We start from the raw sequence: 18,760 nt of genomic DNA, 5'->3' as shown, positions 1-18,760 counted from the left end.
GACCATATCAAGGCTACACATCCCAGACAAGGTGTCTACTCTGCCTTGAAAATGTATCTAAACATTTTACCACAGAAATTCATTATTCATGTGAAAATATATCTTTGGAACCTGGTGTTTTGGATGTTATTATCCCAAATTATTGCTGATTATTGCTGATCTGCATGTCCTTGGGAAATTCAACCAGAAAAATAGGCCAAGATATGTTACTCCTCTGCCAAGCCTTAATGTCACCATATGGCCCATAAACCATTTTCATTCAAGTGAAATGGTGTTTACCTTGTGGAAGCTCCCGTGGAAAATTCTCTTCACTTGATCCTCATTAAACGTGGCTCTTTGGATCTCCCCTCTGGTGTCCTTGTTGTAAAACGTGATTGTTTTGCTGGAAGCTGAAAAGAGGGAACAAGGGACTTCAGATGGACCCCTAAACATGCATTTCAGGAAGAAGTCATGAAACGCACATTGAAGCAGACAGAGAGAGAGAGAGAGAGAGAGAGAGAGAGCTACAGGGAAGATGGCCCTCACAAGTGAACACTTACATAAGAAGTGAATACTTCGGTACAATACTTAATCTCAAACTTAGGCACACAAGTGAACACTTATAGACTTCTAGAAAAAGTGTGAAAAGTCAATGCCAAACCAAAACTCTTCCCTAGAGGGGATCAGTGGACTGTAGCAGCCCACTAATCATTACACTGGTCTAAGTTTCTAAAGACTGTTATTTGATGTAGTAAGGAGGGGAATCAGACCATAGCTGTTAGGTATCTTCAGCTAACCCAGAAGAGAAACAAAGCATGATGGGGGCTTACGGTTGACAGTGACCCCGACCTCAGGGTTGTTGTTACCATCGGCAATCTGCCAGATATCAAAGGCCTGGTTGGGGGTGTCAGGAAGGAGACGGAAGAGCAGGATAATGGTGTAGGATGGAGAAAGACCCTCTGGGTGGATCTCCCTGGTAGGAGGAAAAATACAGGATACAGGTGTCATGGCAGAGCTTTTTTATAAAGCTAAGGGATTCTCTTCTGTAAGATGGTCAACTTCATAGACACCAACACTGAGAAAATCTGATCACTAGCTGTATTCATTTGACATGCAAAATGTTGACTTAAGTTAGTTAATCAAGAATCATGAATCTTTGATCAAAGTGAGAGGGTCCACTAAAACCTGTTTGAATTAAGATAGCCAATCGTAATCTATAGAGCCTTTGGCCAGGACGAAACACTAGGTCCTTTGTAACTTCTGGAAAATCAAAGACACAGAGAAACAAGGTTGGCATCTAAAAGCCACACCATAAACCAAAAAAACACACAATATCCACCCTGTCACGTAGACCACAGAATCTGAAAATGGTTGCCAGTTCGACCCGACTCAAAAAATTACAGACATATTGAAAGTATTTTCCGTCCCTACTTTACTGCTTGAAGTGTTTCCATTTGTGCACATGAAGTCAATGACTTACCCACGCAAAAATATAGATGATTATGGACAAATGAACTAAGCATGCTCATGCCTGTTAGCGCAGAACTTTTGAGCAGCTCAGCATTTGCCTGAATACATTTTAATGGGCCCAATAAAGAGCTGGGCTCTTGACCTTCGGCTACTTTGGTTGATCCCTCTCCCACATACACTACCGTTCAAAAGTTTGGGGTCACTTAGAAATGTCCTTGTTTTTGAAAGAAAAGCATTTTTTTGTCTATTAAAATAACATCAAATTGATCAGAAATACAGTGTATACATTGATAATGTTGTAAATTACTATTGTGGCTGGAAACGGCTGATTTTTTATGGAATATCTACGTAGGCGTACAGAGGCCCATTATCAACAACCATCACTCCTGTGTTCCAATGGCACGCTGTGTTAGCTAATCCAAGGTTATCCTTTTAAAAGGCTAATTGATCACTAAAAAACCCATTTGCAATTATGTTAGCACAGCTGAAAATTGTTGTGCTGATTAAAGAACCAATAAAACTGGCCTTCTTTAGACTAGTTGAGTATCTGCAGCGTCAGCATTTGTGGGTTCGTTTACAGGATCAAAATGGCCAGAAACAAAGACCTTTCTTCTGAATCAAAGACCTTTCTTCTGAAACTCGTCAGTCTATTCTTGTTCGGAGAAATTAAGGCTATTCCATGTGAGAAATTGTCAAGAAACTGAAGATCTCGTACAACGCTGTGTACTACTCAATGCACAGAACAGAGCATAACGGCTCTAACCAGAATAGAAAGAGGAGTGGGAGGCCCCGATGCACAACTGAGCAAGAGGACAAGTACATTAGAGTGTCTAGTTTGAGAAACAGATGCCTCACAAGTCCTCAACTGGCAGCTTTATTAAATAGTACCTGCAAAACACCAGTCTCAACTTCAACAGTGAGGAGGCGACTCCTGGATGCTGGCAGAGTTCTAGGTAGAGTTCCTCTGTCCAGTGTCTATGTTATTTTGCCATCTTAGTCTTTTCTTTTTATTGGCCAGTCTGAGATATGGCTTTTTCTTTGCAACTCTGCCTAGAAGGCCCGCATCCCGGAGTCACCTCTTCACTGTTGAAGTTGAGACTGGTGTTTTGCGGGTACTATTTAATAAAGCTGCCAGTTGAGGACTTGTGAGGCATCTGTTTCTCAAACTAGACACTCTAATGTACTTGTCCTCTTGCTCAGTTGTGCATTGGGGCCTCCCAATCCTCTTTCCATTCTGGTTAGAGCCAGTTTGCACTGTTCTGTGAAGGGAGTAGTACACAGCATTGTACGAGATCTTCAGTTTCTTGGCAATTTCTCGCATGGAATAGCCTTCATTTCTCCGAACAAGAATAGACTGACGAGTTTCAGAAGAATGGCCATTTTGAGCCTGTAATCGAACCCACAAATGCTGATGCTCCATATACTCAACTAGTCTAAAGGACAGTTTTATTCATTCTTTAATCAGCACGGCCGTTTTCAGCTGTGCTAACATAATTGCAAAAGGGTTTTCTAATAATTAATTAGCCTTGTAAAATGATAAACTTGGATTAGCTAACACAATGTGCCATTGGAACACAGGAGTGATGGTTGCTTATAATGGGCCTCTGTACGCCTATGTAGATATTCCATAAAAAATCAGCCGTTTCCAGCTACAATAGTCATTTACAACATTAACCATGTCTACACTTTATTTCTGATCAAATTGATGTTATTTTAATAGACCAAAAAATTGGCTTTTCTTTTAAAAACAAGGACATTTGTAAGTGACCCCAAACTTTTGAACGGTAGTGTATGCGGGAGAGGGTCCTACCCTGGGAGCTTTACACTCTGAACCAAATCATTTTCTCTTCCTAACACCTCATATTCTACAAGCTGCAACAACAAACAGGGCTGGCAAAGGGCTCTTGGCACAGCATTCTCCGAGCAGAGCCTTTGAAGATACCAAAAAATTATTATGCAGGCTGGCCAGCATTACAGTACACAGGAGAGGAGCAGGCAACGCGCAACGGAAACAGCCCGCAAACAGGCACACACTCTTACTTTGTGGGTGCAGAGAGGAATGCATCCTTGTGTAGCCTGTAGCCTATAAAGCTGTTGAAAGAGCCAGGTTCCATGGACACGCCATTCATGGCAGCGAAGGTCCTGTCTGTGATGTTGAAGCCCTCGAGCATTCTGAAGCCTGGTGAACACACATCAGGTCAATACACAATCATGAGAAGATACACGTCAATGCACAGGAACACAGTACTGACATTGTTGGTAGGAATGAATTAGGGCTCAGAGTTTTTCTACGTCAGTAAAGAGCTCCGGCCATAGGTGTTATCAGCAGCTGTCAGTTTATTCAGAATATAGGTGTAGCATATACTTACCAGGTGAGGTGAACCCGTTGATGTAGATCAAAGGACAAGCTGAAGATGGAGAAATAAAACAAAACATGATGCGATGGAAAATGCTGGAGGACAACATATAGCTAACGTCAATCTGCTTTCACTTGTGTCCTGAGGTACTGTGTAATGTAGATGTAAATCTTACTGGATGTGGCTGTTTCACAGATGAATGTGAGGAGGTTGTCCTGGATCTTGGCGAACGCGTCAAAGTCATCCACAACAAAGACGTGTCTTTCACTTGGCTTGCTGCCAATGTTCCTCAACTCTGCCACGTCCACATCGGCCACACCGACCACAAATACACTGTAACCTGGAGCAAGACGAGCACAAAGACAACCGTTATGATCCATACGTCCTAGCCCAATGACTGTTCAGATCTTCCAATTTGACCGTGAAAACCCCAAAAGGAGTAAGTAATGCTTTATCTCAAAACATATCTAGTCATTTCTAAAGTTCTGGAGCTACACTTACGTTGACTAAATCTGGACTGAAAATATCCTGTTACTGACTTCTGTAAGGACAAATTGAAATGTTGAACACTTACCAGAGTGTATCAGGTTGGAGGCACTCTTCTGGACCTCGTCTTGGGAGCGACCATCGGTGACGACCACCAGAACCTTAGGCACGTACTTCCTCATGCCGTTGTCTGAGGTGAACACCTTCTCACCAACGTGCTTCAGAGCAGCACCTGTACACAGAGGGGTAAGACATCAATTTCCACCTTTAACTATAGACCCATTCAGCTCCACCAGCAAGATGAAGACACTGTAATGACATTGGTGGTGAGTGAATGTTTGTAGACTCTTTAATTAACTCAACATTATGCAATTGGTGTTAACGATATCATCCAGTAAGATTGAGAGTAGCAGTCTGTGGGCGTACCTGTTTTGGTGTTTCCTCCCATGTAGCGGACGAGCTGCAGCGCAGCCAAGGTCCTTCCCTTGTCTTGGTAAGTGTTCAGTTTGAACTCTGTCTTGGCACTGTCACTGAACTGCACAAAAGACACCTGTTTCCAGAAGACAAAAGAGGGGGGAGAGGGAGCGAGAGCGAGAATAAGAAAGCATTGACATGAAGAATACACACTGAAAGAGGAAAAGAGAAGAGAATATGCTGTAAACATCAAAGAGCTAACGCTCAGAGGATAGCCTGAATGGCTACGGACCTGCATGCCGCCAGGGTGGATGACGTCGAAGGCTCCGATCATGCTGAACACAAACTGGATCACTTTGCTGAAGCTCTCGTCTCCGATACTCCAGGAGCCGTCAATCAGGAACACCAGGTCAGCCTTGGCCCCTCTGCACACTGTGGTGCACATAGAGCAAGTCAATGTCAGGTAGGACATTTATAAAGAGTTTCTTCTCTGTGTTAGCTTCACTTCTCTTCACAGCATGCTGACTTCAAGCCTTTCCTTACCGTCCATAGCAGGGGGAATGGTGGGGGGTGGAGGTGGAGTGGGGGGCTCAGTTGGGGTCTCTGTGGGCTTAATCACTGTAACAAAGACCAGAACATAAACAGTCAAACCATTTGGACTTCACTAGCATGCCCTGTTAGTCCCCTGCAAAAACCCTGAGGTGTTTTCTTATCCCCGGAGTGTGGTGGGAGGTATACATGTGTGTAAACACAATGAAATGTTACATGTTACAGGTCTGATGGTTAGTGGAGTTTCTTACGGGTCCTCTCCTTGACGCTGACTCCAGGCCCCTCCAGGTTGGGGGTCTGTGTGTACACTGTGGCATTGTAGAGGGCGTCAGGGGTCAGGCCGTCCCAACAGTAGTGGCTCTCAGACCCAGTGATGGTGGTCTCCTGACCTCCCCTCTTAGAGGCTGTAGGAGGAAAGAGTAACACACATTGGTTGTGGATCAGGTGATTTATCCCCATACACTTTAAGCATATACCCCATTTATCCCCAAGCACTTTGAGCAACTGGAAATTACACCTGGTAAAAGCGCTATATAAATCTAATTCATTATCATTATTAAGATTATTTTCAAAGAGAGGGGAAGGAGAGGGGTTAAAGCCAGCCAGTGGTAGCGCTTGGACTGAGGTAGCAGTGGGCTTATACAGTGTTTTGTCTTATTCAACATGCCCTTTCAAACAAACATGAATTAACTTAATGTGGCAAAGTGCAGTGCTTCCATCTATAATGACTACCATACTGTAAACAGACTTAAATATTGCAACATTTTTTCCCATATTTTTTTCTCTTACAGTCCACCAGCGTCAGAGAATTAATAGGAGACAGATGGATCAGTGGGCATGAATAAAATACAATTATATAACATATTTAGACATTCGAACAAAGACACCTTTGTGATAGGGTGGCAACTTTGTCTACATATCTGATCGACAGTAAACATTCTCAAGTCAATATAGAAACAGTTCTCCCCCACAGGTATCAAGGTTATATGGAATGGGCTCCCAGCCAGGTACAGCACTTACGGTCGAATGGATTCAGTTTGAGTCTGTAGGAAGTGGCAGCCCTGTGGGGGGTCCATCTCATGCAGAAGGTGTCATAACCAACGTTGTAGGTGGTAAGGTCAGTGATGTTCAGGTACACTGTGAAAGACAGGAACAGTCAACCAATCAATCAAACAATAATTTGATCAACCAAACAACTAATGAATCACGCAACCAATCAAACAACCAATCAATCACTTACGTGTGGTTCCTTGTCCAATGAGAGGTCCGCTGAGGCCAGCGTCGTACTGGGCCAACACCTTGAGGTCGTAGGTGGTTCCAGGCTGCAGGTTGTGCAGCTGGTAGCTGGTCACATCTCCAACAAACGTCTCCATGGTCTGATCAGTACCTGCAGGCACAGACAGGGACACTCCAGGTCAATAACAGCAGGCACAGACAGGGACACTCCAGGTCAATAACAACAGGCACAGACAGGGACACTCCAGGTCAATAACAGCAGGCACAGACAGGGACACTCCAGGTCAATAACAGCAGGCACAGACAGGGACACTCCAGGTCAATAACAGCAGGCACAGACAGGGACACTCCTGGTCAATAACAGCAGGCACAGATAGGGACACTCCAGGTCAATAACAGCAGGCACAGACAGGGACACTCCAGGTCAATAACAGCAGGCACAGACAGGGACACTCCAGGTCAATAACAGCAGGCACAGACAGGAACACTCCAGGTCAATAACAGGAGGCACAGACAAGGATAATCCAGGTCAATAACAACAGGCACAGACAGGGACACTCCAGGTCAATAACAACAGGCACAGACAGGGAAACTCCAGGTCAATAACAGCAGGCACAGACAGGGACACTCCAGGTCAATAACAGCAGGCACAGACAGGAACACTCCAGGTCAATAACAGCAGACACAGACAGGGACAATACAGGTCAATAACAGCAGGCACAGACAGGGACACTCCAGGTCAATAACAGCAGGCACAGACAGGGACACTCCTGGTCAATAACAGCAGGCACAGATAGGGACACTCCAGGTCAATAACAGCAGGCACAGACAGGGACACTCCAGGTCAATAACAGCAGGCACAGACAGGGACACTCCAGGTCAATAACAGCAGGCACAGACAGGAACACTCCAGGTCAATAACAGGAGGCACAGACAAGGATAATCCAGGTCAATAACAACAGGCACAGACAGGGACACTCCAGGTCAATAACAACAGGCACAGACAGGGAAACTCCAGGTCAATAACAGCAGGCACAGACAGGGACACTCCAGGTCAATAACAGCAGGCACAGACAGGAACACTCCAGGTCAATAACAGCAGACACAGACAGGGACAATACAGGTCAATAACAGGAGGCACAGACAGGGACACTCCAGGTCAATAACAGTAGGCACAGACAGGGACACTCCTGGTCAATAACAGCAGGCACAGACAGGGACACTCCAGGTCAATAACAACAGGCACAGACAGGGACACTCCAGGTCAATAACAGTAGGCACAGACAGGGACACTCCAGGTCAATAACAGCAGGCACAGACAGGGACACTCCAGGTCAATAACAGCAGGCACAGACAGGGACACTCCAGGTCAATAACAAACACATCTGTAACTTTCTTCTATAGCTGGATATGTATATTAAGTAAGCCAAGTGAATCTTCTTTCACAGCTGAATATAATAGTATATTAGAATAGTAAAATAGTAGCTATCTGACCTTCAGGTGAGTAGACCAGTTTGTAGCCCACCACTCTGGAGGGTGCTGCGTCCCAGGACACCCTGAAGCGAGTGTACCACTCATCTGACACTCTCAGATTTTGAGGTCCTAGCATGCCAACTGTGGGGAAGAAAATACAGACCGTCAAAACATATTAAAAACATATTACAATGTTTTTAACATTAATATCACAGACATGCAGTCCTAGGCTATGACTTTGCTTTGATGTGGTGTAATTTGTTAGAGGAAATGAGACTGGGTATTGGGCAGCTCTAGTGTGAGATCTAACATTGGAGGACAGCCAGTTCAAAAGTTTCTGGTATTCACAGGCAGACTGAACTGAAGCCATGTTTCTGACATCCAGGATAATAATCACTGGCTGAGTTTATAAAACTCCTGTACTGTGAATGTGGAGAACCGTGTGCGTCTGTTTGTCTATCATGTTGAATAGTGGACCAAGCATAGAATGTGCTAGCGTACCTGTATGCCCGTCTCCATCCAGATCTCCCCCTGGTCCGTCAGGGTAGATGGCCTGCACGTTGATCTTATAGGGAGTGTCTGCATCCAGGTTGGGCAGGATGACGGTATTTCTGTTCCCAGGAACCATGGTCTACAGGACACACAGGCAAAATATTGTATTACTGTTCATTAATACTATTCAACAGGTACTTCAAACAGAGGAGAAATAAGGATCCTGACAACATTGCGGCTTGGGCCACACTCTAATTCATGCTGTAGACTCATCAAGATGGTGTTTGATGAGGGTATCATCAGAAATAGCAGCAATATATGTGCTTACATGCTCCTCGATGGGGTCTCCAGTGGTGGGGGCGTAGGTAATCTTATACTGCTGCACAGGTCCCTCAGCATGTTCCCATGCCACGGTTAGAGAGCTGGTAGTGGCATCATACACACGCATGTTCCTAGGGCCACTGCGGGGAACTGGGATGGGGATAATAAAGAAGTTAGCACAATATCAAGCATATACTTGGATGTGGATAAACATGTAAAGGCAATAGGATGTTATATATGATAGATAGTATATACTGGATCTTACGTGTTGTGCCCTTGTCTTCAGCCGGTGGTCCTTCTCCGTTGGCATAGATGGCGACCACTCCCACGTTGTAAGGCGTGTTCGGGACCAGCTGCTCCAGCAGGGTGGTGGTGGAGGTCCCAGGAACCAGGATCTGACCAGAGGGGATAGAGACACAGAGGTCAGCACTGAAGGACCAATCGCAGTCTACAGCATGCAGCATGCATTACAGTGGGTTGGATTCAATCAAACTACAACTCTCGCACCCACACGTTTTGATTCTCAAAACTAGAGAAATTATGATGAAGACAAGCATTAATAGTAATAACAAGGATAGCTGTAACTATCAACATTATTCTACATCAATTAGGCTAGCCTACACTGACACATCCAGATGGGGGAGAAGAGTACTTCCTGTCTGAAAAGTGTATCAGCTGTAGGGGGAAAACAACAGTCATGCTGTAATGCTGTTTGACCCACGGCCCTGGCAGCTCTGACACTCACTATGATCCCCCAGTCTGACAACCTTACAGTTGTTTCAGTGTGACACCTCTATCAACTCGTCCTCACCTCACTCAACAATCACTTGTGTTGACACTTCTCAGTGCTCAGTGAATGGGGGAACACAAGTATTAATTTTATGTCAATGATGTATGGCCCCTCCAGACAGTCAGGGCAATAACACACTGAGTAACTAACGTAATGTGTTGACAGTTGCTTACAGCAGCATGGCTCCTCTGCTCTGTCCTGACTGGCTGGTGCTCATCTCTGTGTGTCTGTGTTCTCCCATACCAGACCCCACTTGTCCTTCACTTGATAACATTATCAAAGGTTATCAGCCTCGACCCTGATCTACTCATCTACCTGCCTTGTCCTAGTATCACATACAGTACAAAATATACAGGAGTCCACCCACCTGGTATTTGGTTTCCCTCTCTGCCTTTGACCCCAAAAACCATTGTGTCGTGTTCAATGTGTGTATCTCTATCTCTGTGTCTCTGATGGGACTGTTTTTGACGAATGTCATTGAACCCTTACGTCGGTCATCGCTTTGGAGGGTTTAATAGCAAAATGTTCTTCTCAAGGAGTAAACCCAATATGACAAGGCTGCTTTCCTAATCTAGTAGTGCATACACCAAACCTCCCTGTGTTAAATGTGATGGTGCATCGTGACACTGGCCACATGGCTGCTGATGTGGAAAGCTGGCCCTGGCACTGGAAAAGCCCAGCCCAAGTCCATCATAATATTCCCCCAGAATCACAATGTTGTGGCTTTATAAGAACAAGGAGAGTACTTCTAGCTATCAATAAAATGGAACAGCATCACTCTTCAAAGACCTGTTAAGTCAAAACAGGGTCTCAGTGTCTCAATGCTTCTCACAGATGTGACTGTTTGTGCAATGTCAAGTAGCAGTTTATTAGTTGTTTGTGACATCCTTTATGACTCCAGATGTGGGCACCGTCAAGCCAGATAAGGAGGGGAAAAAGCCCAGACAGCTTCCTGTTTTAATTAATGAACATGAAAATCTGGCGTTAAACCGGTAATAGACTGTTAAATAAGAACCCCCACCAGAGAGACAGTTGATGTGGAGCACAAACAGGTTGATGTTGTTCCGTTCTGTTCCTTCACAAAGAGCTGTATTGATGTAAATCGGTAAATGGACCGAAGCCTTCCACTCGGCCACCCCTGCACACACCCCAAGTCACTGGACATTAACATTTGACCTCTGACCTGGGGCGGGGTTAATCAGAGACCCTATGGGTCTCCCTGGTGGTGACTCACCGAGTCGGAGGGCTTGGTGCCGCTCAGGGGGGCGTAGACGACCCTGTACTGCACGACCTTGCCTGAGGCGGGATCCCAGCGCACATTCAGGGTGTTGGTGGTGGGGCCGAAGACCTGGATGTTCCTCACGGGGCTACGCTCCACTGTAGAGAGAGAGAGAGAGAGAGAGAGAGAGAGAGAGAGAGAGAGAGAGAGAGAGAGAGAGAGAGAGAGAGAGAGAGAGAGAGAGAGAGAGATGTATTAGAGAGTCCAACAAAATTATTGGTGGCTGAATCAGACACTAGGGAATGTTCACCTTGAAACCATCAAAGCGTTCACTGGGTCTATGTACAATACATACTAGTTAACTAGTATGATGTTTCCAGTCTTTGTACCACTCAGAATTGTACCCTCATAAAGACAGAGTGGGAAGTACATGGGGAGCTTCTTTTCTTAGAGACCAGAAGTATTGGCCAGAAATAAGTAACAAAAGTCCTGGGTTTCACCCTGAAAGCACAGCATCAATGGATAGTCCACATCAATATCAATATATATATTTTTAAATCATAAATTGATAAAAGATGACTAAAGCCCAATTTAGATTTGATTAGCCACATTTGTCAGATGGCCTGAAGAAACATAGATTCCATTGAAATTGAAGAAGCAAGATGTAGAGTCCTATAATTCTGACAGAGATCAAAAGCTTGAAAGCTGTCATTGATCGGTGTCCCTGGGGGTACATTCTGATGGATTTAATACAGGACAGATGAACCTAACAACATGATAGACAGAAGACCATTAGGCTATGGCTTTGGGGTAATCAGGGTACCAGTAACAGTAATGACATAAAGTGACCTTTGATAAATATAGCCAGTCTAGAGAAGGTTGATGAATGGAAAGTGAAAAAAATACTCTCAATTCATTCTCTTCCCGCCTCTAGTTTTTTCCATGGGAGGAGAAAATTACTCACGTCATGCTATCCCCCCAGCCGTGCTACCACAACCACTACCAGTCATTACACCCCATAAACGGACCCCATTACCTTAAGGCTGGAGACATCACAAGTGTTGCCAACACAGTGGAATTCCTTCCTGTGCAATCAGCCCATTAAAGACTGAGTCATTCTGAGTGGAGGCTCAGCCTTATAATTGTGGAAGAAACTGGAAGAGGGATGGTCTGTTCAAAATGGATGGAAACCAGCAAATAAACTAAATATAGTGTCTACAGTGAATCATACTATCTAGCATGGAATTGGACATTTTAGCTGTAAACAGATGACAACCAAAAACATGTTAGATCTTTTTGGCATTGCCCCCAGAAATAAAAGGGGTTTGCTTAATTTACTAGGAAAATTCCACTACAATAAGACTGGGACATATTTTGGGCGCATTACAAGAGTTTACTGGCATAAGGAGTAAGCAAGCCAACACACTAGACCAGAGAGTGCATGCTCTACAGAAATGCCAGGTCTCAAAGAATGACCAAACCCATTATCATAGATTGTATCCTTAGCACACTGCACAATCTTCTCCTCAGGAAATTCTGTACCAAGAATGGTAGAAATATAACTGTTTTATATTGTACACAGGCTCCTTCATTAAATTGACCATGGTAGGTCATGACAATAGCCATGAGAAAAGGGTTGTTGAGGCAGGTCATCTATACTAGATAAGGTGAACCATCCTAACAGTAAACCTGTACGTGGACTCACGTGTCTTGCCGTTATCAGACATGCGTTTGCCTTCTCCAGGGGGGTAGACAGGGACCACAGTGATGGTGTAGAGGGTGTCAGACATCAAGTTCTTCAGCACAGTGTTGGTGGTGCTACCAGACACCTGGGCCTGTAGATACAACCACACAACAGGACTGAGTCACAAAGCTACACAGAGGGGATCTGTCTATTTGAAATGTCTGGTAAAAATGTGGAAAAACTTAATAAAACACGATTAAAAAGAGAGAGAAAGGGTCTGGTAAAGGAGTAGTATTTTGCATGTATGTTTGACTGTCTGAGTGAATCTGTGAAGTATCAGTGTATTGGTGTTTGTATTCTTTCAGCATTAGATAATGGATGTGATCATGAAAGAGTATGCATGCCATAGTGAGATTCGGTAGTGATTGGTTAGAGGTGGCCCAGCCTACCACTTCCTCAGCTCCTCCAGCGGTGGGCACATAGTAGATCTTGTACTGGCGCACATTGCCCTCGGCGGCCTCCCATTGGACGTTCAGGGTGCTGGTGGTAGGGTCAGTGACCTGGAGGCTCCTCACTCCACCCAGAGGCTCTGGAGAGAGAGAAGAAAGGTGGTCTTAGAATTCATACTATGTTAAATGACAACAATGAGCTACAGATGTTAAAATGTAAGTAGAGGTACAGAAGTGGCAAGTGGTAGGCATAAAATCAATGTTTACAAACACAGTATTTAGGGCATCTTTAACATTAGCATCTAGGTAACAAATGTAACCCGGTTCCCTGGTGAAGCTGAGAGGACGAAGGGGAACATGATGTAATCATGAAGGCCTTAGTGAGGCCACAGTTACAGTAGGTTGGTTACTCACTGGTCTTTCCGTTGCCAGAGATGTCCTTGCTCTCCCCACTGCTGTAGATGGCTGACACGGTGATGGAGTAGGGAGTGTCGGGGGTCAGTTTGGGAAGCAGCACCGTGTTCTTCTTCCCTCCAATCTGCGTCTGTTGGGGAATGAAGACAGATTGAAATGACTGGGAGAGAAGACGGAAGGACCCTCACTTTGTTCACCTGGTCCATGATCACACTCAAGGCCTAAGGGTCGACTCATTTCGCAATTATTGGATCAACTCTAAATTCTTGTAATATTCCCTTCAGATTACAAATGCGTCAAATAGTCCATTCAATGTGGCCTCAGAAGAGATGACATAGGAAAAACAGTTGTATTTTCTTATTGGATGTGGATGTCTCTGATTCCAGCTTCTCTCCCTTGACAGTTTATATCAGTGTCAGAGACTTGATGGAAAGAATGCAGGTTGAGAAATACCAGACTGCTAAAAAAAGAATTGTCAGAGGATGCATCGAGCATTTTTGCACTTTGCTATTGTAGTGAGCAAGATCTAAGGTAAAGCTGTACTCTAATGGCCCTAACAGTGGGATGGGTTGTTTTAAGAGGTATGATTGATGAATTTACTGCATTGATTTTGGCCAAGGAGATGCTGTATTAAAAGGAACGATGTTGGGTTGCATCGCCTCACAGAGACGGCTGACTGAGTAAACCCTGTGTGTGTGTGTGTGTGTGTGTGTGTGTGTGTGTGTGTGTGTGTGTGTGTGTGTGCGTGCGTGCGAGATTTCTAGTTTTTTTTCTTGTCCTCCACAAAGTTAACCACTGACAGCATGCCTGGTGAAAACGTATCATTTGTGTCTCCCATTTCCTACATAGACTTGTTGTCACAAATGAATCAAAGCAGGGCCTCTTGAGCTCTCCATACTTGTTGAAAATCTGTCAATGAACCAAAAACACTTGGCTAAGCTTGGCTCATTAGCTTCCAGCTTTCCAACAATGCCTCAATGTTTAGCGTGTGATATTTATTCATTTATTTTTATTTATTTATTTATTTTATTTCACCTTTATTTAACCAGGTAGGCAAGTTGAGAACAAGTTCTCATTTACAATTGCGACCTGGCCAGGATAAAGCAAAGCAGTTCGATAACATACAAAAACACAGAGTTACACATGGAGTAAAACAACATACAATCAATGATGCAATAGAAGAAAAAAAAATGTGAGCAAAAGATGTGAGATAAGGGAGGTAAAGGCAAAAAAATGCCATGGTGGCAAAGTAAATAAAGTATAGCAAGAAAAACACTGGAATGGTAGATTTGTAGTTTGAAGAAAGTTCAGAGATAAAATATAAATAATATGGTGCAAAGGAGCAAAATAAATAAAATAAATAAATACAGTAGGGGAAGAGGTAGTAGTTTGGGCTAAATTATAGATGGGCTATGTACAGGTGCAGTGATCTGTGAGCTGCTCTGACAGCTGGTGCTTAAAGCTAGTGAGGGAGATAAGTGTTTCCAGTTTCAGAGATTTTTGTAGTTCGTTCCAGTCATTGGCAGCAGAGAACTGGAAGGAGAGACGACCAAAGGAGGAGTTGGCTTTAGGGGTGACCAGAGAGATATACCTGCTGGAGCGCGTGCTACAGGTGGGTGCTGCTATGGTGACCAGTGAGCGGAGATAAGGGGGGACTTTACCTAGCAGGGTCTTGTAGATGACCTGGAGCCAATGTGTTTGGCGACGATTATGAAGCGAAGGCCAGCCAACGAGAGCGTACAGGTCGCAGTGGTGGGTAGTATATGGGGCTTTGGTGACAAAACGGATGGCACTGTGATAGACTGCATCCAGCTTGTTGAGTAGGGTATTGGAAGCTATTTTGTAAATGACATCGCCGAAGTCGAGGATTGGTAGGATGGTCAGTTTTACGAGGGTATGTTTGGCAGCATGAGTGAAGGATGCTTTGTTGCGAAATAGGAAGCCAATTCGAGATTTCACTTTGGATTGGAGATGATTGATGTGAGTCTGGAAGGAGAGTTTACAGTCTAACCAGACACCTAGGTATTTGTAGTTGTCCACAAATTCTAAGTTAGAACCGTCCAGAGAAGTGATGCTGGACAGGCGGGCAGGTGCAGGCAGCGATCGGTTGAAGAGCATGCATTTAGTTTTACTTGTGTTTAGGAGCAGTTGGAGACCACGGAAGGAGAGTTGAATGGCATTGAAGCTCGTCTGGAGGGTTGTTAACACAGTGTCCAAAGAAGGGTCAGAAGTGTACAGAATGGTGTCGTCTGCGTAGAGGTGGATCAGAGATTCACCAGCAGCAAGAGCGACATCATTTATGTATACAGAGAAAAGAGTTGGCCCAAGAATTGAACCCTGTGGTACCCCCATAGAGACTGCCAGAGGTCCAGACAGTAGGCCCTCCGATTTGACACACTGAACTCTGTCAGAGAAGTAGTTGGTGAACCAGGCGACACAATCGTTTGAGAAACCAAGGCTACTGAGTCTGCCGATGAGGATGTGGTGATTAACAGAGTCAAAAGCTTTGGCCAGGTCAATGAATACGGCAGCACAGTATTGTTTCTTATCGATGGCGGTTACGATGTCGTTTAGGACCTTGAGCGTGGCTGAGGTGCACCCATGACCAGCTCTGAAACCAGATTGCATAGCGGAGAGGGTGCGGTGGGATTCGAAATGGTCGGTAATCTGTTTGTTGACTTGGCTTTCGAAGACCTTAGAAAGGCAGGGTAGGATGGATATAGGTCTGTAGCAATTTGGGTCAAGAGTGTCACCTCCTTTGAAGAGGGGGATGACAGCAGCTGCTTTCCAATCTATGGGAATCTCAGACGACACGAAAGAGAGGTTGAACAGGCTAGTAATAGGGGTTGCAATAATTTCGGCAGATAATTTTAGAAAGAAAGGGTCCAGATTGTCAAGCCCAGCTGATTTGTAGGGGTCCAGATTTTGCAGCTCTTTCAGAACATCAGCTGAATGGATTTGGGAGAAGGAGAAATGGGGGAGGCTTGGGCGAGTAGCTGTGGGGGGTGCAGTGCTGTTGAATGCAGTAGGGGTAGTTAGGTGGAAAGCATGGCCAGCCGTAGAAAAATGCTTATTGAAATTCTCAATTATAGTGGGCTTATCGGTGGTGACAGAGTTTCCTATCCTCAGTGCAGTGGGCAGTTGGGAGGAGGTGTTCTTATTCTCCATGGACTTTACAATGTCCCAGAACTTTTTAGAGTTGGAGTTGCACAAAGCGAATTTCTGTTTGAAAAAGCTAGCCTTGGCCTGTGTGTATTGGTTTCTAACTTCCCTAAAAAGTTGCATATCGCGGGGGCAGTTCGATGCTAATGCAGAACGCCACAGGATATTTTTGTGTTGGTTAAGGGCAGTCAGGTCTGGGGAGAACCAAGGGCTATATCTGTTCCTGGTTCTAAATTTCTTGAAAGGGGCATGCTTATTTAAGATGGAGAGGAAGGCATTTTTTTTAAATAACCAGGCATCCTCTACTGACGGGATGAGGTCAATATCCTTCCAGGATACCAGGGCCAGGTCGAATAGAAAGGCTTGCTCGTTGAAATGTTTCAGGGAGCGTTTGACAGTGATGAGTGGAGGTCGTTTGACCGCTGACCCATTACGGGTGCAGGCAATGAGGCAGTGATATCATCACAGCAACCGAGGGACGGACGGCCACTGAACAGAACTGGGTTCTCTCCTCTAATTAAAAAAGGAAAAACATTTCATCCATCCTGCATGGGAATGGAAACTCTGAATGGACAAATAACTCACATAGCGCTAGCTACCCTTGACTCCAATATGGTAGGCCTATCACATCACAGACAAGACCGATGAGATAAGAGAGAGAGTGAAATTCTCTAACTGCTTCCTTCCATTTACTGGATCTCTCTCTGTGTGCCTCAACATCATGCAAACGCTAAGCGCCTAAACATCTGGCCTGAGGAAAAAAGCCTTTCTGTCTAAACTACTATCCAGCTCTATAGAGTGGAGCAGCAGCGATGCCAGACAGCTTGAAGGACCCGGTAAACACTGTCTGCAGTCAACGACCCCCTTGGTACCACACTCCCTGTCCTGTTACATAAACACACACATGCACATACACATACACCCTCAACCCTGCTGGGCCCAGACATTCCATCTCTGCCCCCCCTTCTCCTCCATCTCTCCACACTGATAACCCCAACTCCCCTGGGGCTCTGGTCAAGGTCCCTGACCACCACGTGTTTCTAAAATGCATCAAAGCTGGGACCGAGAGACTGAAAAACATATTCTATATCAAGGCCATCAGACTGTTAAATAGCCATCACTAGTTGGCCTCCACTCAGTATCTTGCCCTGAATTTACAGTAGTCACTGTCACTAACCGGCTACCACCCGATTACTCAACCCTGCACCTTAGAGGGGCTGCCCTATGTAGATAGACATGGAACACTGGTCACTTTAATAATGTTTACATAATGTTTTATCCATTTCATATGTATATACTGTATTCTAGTCAAGGTCATCCTTTTCAACTATTGCTGTACATATACTATTCTATCCTACGTATTCTTCAGATATACTACAAATTCTATCCACATACTGTCCATAAAGTCTATACATCCCGTCACATATATATATATATGCCTTATATACGGGGCGGCAGGTAGCCTAGTGGTTAGAGTGTTGGACTAATAACCGAAAGGTTGCAAGTTCAAATCCCTGACCTGATAAGGTACAAATCTGTCGTTCTGCCCCGGAACAGGCAGTTAACCCACTGTTCCTAGGCTGTCATTGAAAATAAGAATTTGTTCTTAACTGACTTGCCTAGTGAAATAAATATATATTTTTTGCATTGTAATTTCAGAAAATGTCCATACTATATCTGGTGCTAATAGTGGAATGATAGTGTTTCACAGTATTCCTTACCCGCCAGTGTTGTGATTGGCTGTGATATTCATCAATCTATTGTCAAACTGGGAAAGCTGTTCTGACTTTGTGGCTGTGTTATCTAGTGAAAATCGCGCTGTCCTTTCCTGGTTGGTGAAATTCTACATTGTTCGCTCAATTTCAGTTTATGTGAGAAAACAAGCACTGAATAGTGTAGGGAATCATTGTACCATCTAAATCGCTGTGAAATATATTTTCAATAACAAAAAATATCCTTTTTACAGCTGTTTGAAGCTGGTGGACCAAAACGAAGGTCCACAAGCTTCAAACAGAGGTTTTGGTCCACCAGCTTCAAACAGCTGTAAAAATGTTTTTTTTGTTATTGAAAATATATTTGACAGCAATTTAGATGGTACAATAATTCCCTACACTATTCATTCAGTGCTTGTTTTCTCACATAAACTGAAATCTCTTTCCCAGTTTGACAACAGATGCCGCGCCGGCAGGAGAAATCAATAGGCGAATATCACAGCCAATCACAACACGGCGGTTAAGTAATACTGTAAAACATGATACTTCCACT

The 18,760-nt window shown here is 44.4% G+C and overlaps 1 protein-coding gene across 3 annotated transcripts in view; it reads right to left on the bottom strand.

The window, feature by feature from the left end:
• The window catches only part of LOC106573748 (collagen alpha-1(XII) chain), a 90,549-nt gene that overhangs the window by 23,454 nt on the left and 48,335 nt on the right, over positions 1-18,760 (bottom strand). For all 3 annotated transcript variants that reach the window (XM_014149180.3, XM_014149121.3, XM_014149257.3), the window contains 20 exons: positions 13,334-13,463; positions 12,920-13,059; positions 12,492-12,621; positions 10,802-10,944; positions 9,043-9,172; positions 8,785-8,927; positions 8,466-8,595; positions 7,986-8,105; positions 6,496-6,642; positions 6,276-6,392; positions 5,507-5,659; positions 5,250-5,324; positions 4,999-5,138; positions 4,719-4,842; positions 4,381-4,524; positions 3,982-4,146; positions 3,819-3,857; positions 3,490-3,628; positions 810-952; positions 280-389 (listed from right to left, as the gene is read on the bottom strand). In XM_014149180.3, the coding sequence (XP_014004655.1) occupies positions 280-389; positions 810-952; positions 3,490-3,628; positions 3,819-3,857; positions 3,982-4,146; positions 4,381-4,524; positions 4,719-4,842; positions 4,999-5,138; positions 5,250-5,324; positions 5,507-5,659; positions 6,276-6,392; positions 6,496-6,642; positions 7,986-8,105; positions 8,466-8,595; positions 8,785-8,927; positions 9,043-9,172; positions 10,802-10,944; positions 12,492-12,621; positions 12,920-13,059; positions 13,334-13,463 (2,562 nt within the window). The remainder of the gene's footprint in view (positions 1-279; positions 390-809; positions 953-3,489; positions 3,629-3,818; positions 3,858-3,981; positions 4,147-4,380; positions 4,525-4,718; positions 4,843-4,998; positions 5,139-5,249; positions 5,325-5,506; positions 5,660-6,275; positions 6,393-6,495; positions 6,643-7,985; positions 8,106-8,465; positions 8,596-8,784; positions 8,928-9,042; positions 9,173-10,801; positions 10,945-12,491; positions 12,622-12,919; positions 13,060-13,333; positions 13,464-18,760) is intronic.

This window comes from Salmo salar, chromosome 01 (assembly GCF_965601325.2).
Source record: "Salmo salar chromosome 01, fSalSal1, whole genome shotgun sequence".
Classification (NCBI taxonomy): Eukaryota; Metazoa; Chordata; class Actinopteri; order Salmoniformes; family Salmonidae; genus Salmo; species Salmo salar.
The sequence above is the reverse complement of the archived record's forward strand: the minus strand, read 5'-3'. Positions and strand labels throughout refer to the sequence as shown.